Genomic DNA, 2,734 nt, shown 5'->3' on the forward strand with positions numbered 1-2,734 from the left:
TCCATGCTGTCGGTTCTAAAGTTTTGGCACCTCTGACTGAATCTCAACGTTCTCTGAAATAACTTGATGAATAACAATAGATAATGATAATAAATGATAATAAATGATCAATAATAACGTCGTTGTTTCTTGTGGTCCAACAGAACCATTTAAACTGATGAACAGAACTGGACCGGAGCAGAAACCACAGAAGAAGAGATTCTGCTGAGTCAGCAGTGAACCGCCTCATGGTTCTGGTTCCGACCTTGTCGGGTTCCTTGGATCCCTCTGCGCCGTCCGACCCGTCCGTCKGACCGCCGGCCGCCTCCGGCCCGCTCTGAGCGCCGCCGCTTCCCTCCTTCGGAGCCGCCTGGCTCCKCTCTGCTGCGTCTCCGCTGCCCCCTGCTGGCGCCTCCAGGACCTGCAGGTCAAAGTCCGTCCCTCCCTCCATCTTGATCACAGCTGCAGAGGCCAACAGCACCGCGTTACCCAGAAGCCCCCAGTCAGGACCACATTACCCAGAATGCACCTGCCTACCTGCGTCCAGCAGCTTGATGATGGCCGCCTCGTGATGCATGTCCAGAGAGACGCCGTCCAGCCAGCGGTTGTCCAGCAGGAACAGGAAGACGGCCAGCCGGGTCTGCAGGGCGCCCAGAGACTCCGCCCTCCTGGCTGTGATGTCATCAGGGTGGTACTTGGACCGGAACCACTCGTGCTCCTTGTGCTGGACGAAGAAGTCCTGCAGCTGCTGGCGCCGGAAGTCCAGTTTGTACTGATTGTAGCGTTTCACCGCCTCCGTCTCGTCCACGCTGTCCTCCATGTTCAGCAGGAACTCCTGGGGTCACACAGAGGTCACCACCAGGGGTCACTCAGAGGTCACCTCCATGTCGTTCTGCTCCTCACCTTGAAGCTCCTCATGCTCGGCGGTCCTGGAGGCGGCAGGTCCGGGTCCAGCAGCCCCAACCTGAACACAACACAAACTATGAGCTGACCCGCGACCCGGTTCTGAYCCGGTCCGGCCCCGTGGTTCTGGCCCGCTGCAGTGGCTCACCTGCCCTGCAGGGGGAGCCCTCCAGGGTGGGGGTGCAGGTGGGGGAAGTCGTGGTGCCAGACCTGAGGCCCCGCCCCCGGAAACGGAGCCCCGCCTCCTACGTAGGGCGGCTCGTAGCGGTACGGCTCCCCCCGGTGGTCGTCCCTGGAAACACACGGAGCGTTAGCATGCTGGGTCACAACCGTGAGTCAGAACCGGGTCAGAACCAGTCGGAACCTCACCAGTCTCTCCTCAGCCGCTTGTGCTGCGGGCTGATGTGTCGCGGCGGGGAGAAGCGGTCCCGGCGGCCGCGGTCGTAGTCCCGCCTCCTCTCCCTGCCGCGCTCCCACTCCCTGAGACCAACAGAACCAGAACCAGAACCATCAGAGGGTCCTCAACAACAACACAGAACACTGGAAGAACTGCAGAGCCAGACTGAGCCGCTGGTCCGATCAGAACCTCTGGGTTCTTTGGTCTAACTGGTCTGACAGTTTTTCTGTCAGGACCTGTGAGCAGCTCAGGGTTRAACCTGAGGGAGGAACCTGAGCAGCAGCATCTGTGCTGGAGGGGCTGGAATCAGCGTGACACAGATACTGAACGGTAAATCATCAATATGTCAACCATAAATCTGATCAGGACCGTCACCATGACAACGCTGACCCAAACAGGAAGCGGTTCTGTTCATTCGCTCTGCTCCGGTTCAGTACATGACTAACTGGTTCTTCACAGAGTAAACTAAACGGGTCAGAAGCAGGAACTGGAGCCACAGCCTGGTTCTGGTTCTGCAGCGTTCGGACCTGTCGGCCCAGTCGTCCCGGCGCCGCTCCTCCCTCTCTCTGGACCGCTCCATGTCGCTGCGTTCCCGCCTGAACTTGTCCCGCCTCCGACGGTCCAACTCGTCGTCGCTGTCGCCCATCTGAGGGAGACACACAGTTAGAACCGGATCAGAACCGGGCCAGAACCAGAAACTCTGGTCCGTCTCCTGTTGACGGTTCAAAACAAACTGAGGTTTCAGACACCAGCAGAAACATTATTATCATTTATTGATATGTGGATTCCAACATATTGATCATAACTGATSAATGATCATCAGGAGCTGCAGCAGGTGAACCAATTMACTGCTTTAGCATCAACAACAGCTGAACACGGACTGAAACTAATGTTTATGATTATTGTTCAGTTTGAGGAGCTGCAGATTAATCAACCCGGAACCAAAACAACGGAGAAACTTCTCATCTAGAATATCCTGAGATGTTTTAATAATCTGAAGCAGAGATTATTAATCTGTGATCATAATCTCACTGAGATCTGAGCTCTTCCTCTCCTCTGCTAGCTCCGTTAGCTCCTGGCGAGCCGCGGCTGTTTTCGTTAAAGTGTTAAACTAGAAACATCCAATAACCAACAGCAGATTTTATAGAAAAATGAATATTTCATAAAATCATTTATTTAGAGGATGATTCCCGCTGCAGCATGTTAGCATCAGTTTAGCYCCTGAGGCTAACAGGCTGCTTAGCGTCAGAGCTAACACAATAAACTTCTCCATGCGGGATTCATGCGTTTATCTGCGTTCATCAGCATTTCCTCCTGATTAGAATCAAACTTTATCACGAGGTTTTAGTTCAGTTTACCTGGAAAAGCTCCACTTCGACTCCCAGAAGCACAAACTAGCCGCTAAGCTAACAGAGTGCCGCCACAGATCACTGTGGACCAACGACACTTCCGGTT

At 54.3% G+C, this 2,734-nt stretch overlaps 1 protein-coding gene across 1 annotated transcript in view; it reads right to left on the reverse strand.

Moving 5' to 3' along the window:
* Positions 1–2,726, reverse strand: part of LOC103460324 (serrate RNA effector molecule homolog) — a gene marked incomplete at its 3' end in the record, with an annotated part of 7,955 nt that extends 5,229 nt beyond the window's left edge. The window contains exons 1-7 of the mRNA XM_017303237.1: positions 2,638–2,726; positions 1,807–1,925; positions 1,252–1,362; positions 1,031–1,174; positions 883–943; positions 517–814; positions 49–441 (exon numbers count right to left, since the gene is read on the reverse strand). Coding sequence (XP_017158726.1) covers positions 49–441; positions 517–814; positions 883–943; positions 1,031–1,174; positions 1,252–1,362; positions 1,807–1,925 — 1,126 coding nt within the window. The remainder of the gene's footprint in view (positions 1–48; positions 442–516; positions 815–882; positions 944–1,030; positions 1,175–1,251; positions 1,363–1,806; positions 1,926–2,637) is intronic.
* Between the last annotated feature and the right edge of the window lie 8 nt (positions 2,727–2,734).

The sequence above is a fragment of the Poecilia reticulata genome, unplaced genomic scaffold (assembly GCF_000633615.1).
Source record: "Poecilia reticulata strain Guanapo unplaced genomic scaffold, Guppy_female_1.0+MT scaffold_224, whole genome shotgun sequence".
Taxonomy (NCBI): Eukaryota; Metazoa; Chordata; class Actinopteri; order Cyprinodontiformes; family Poeciliidae; genus Poecilia; species Poecilia reticulata.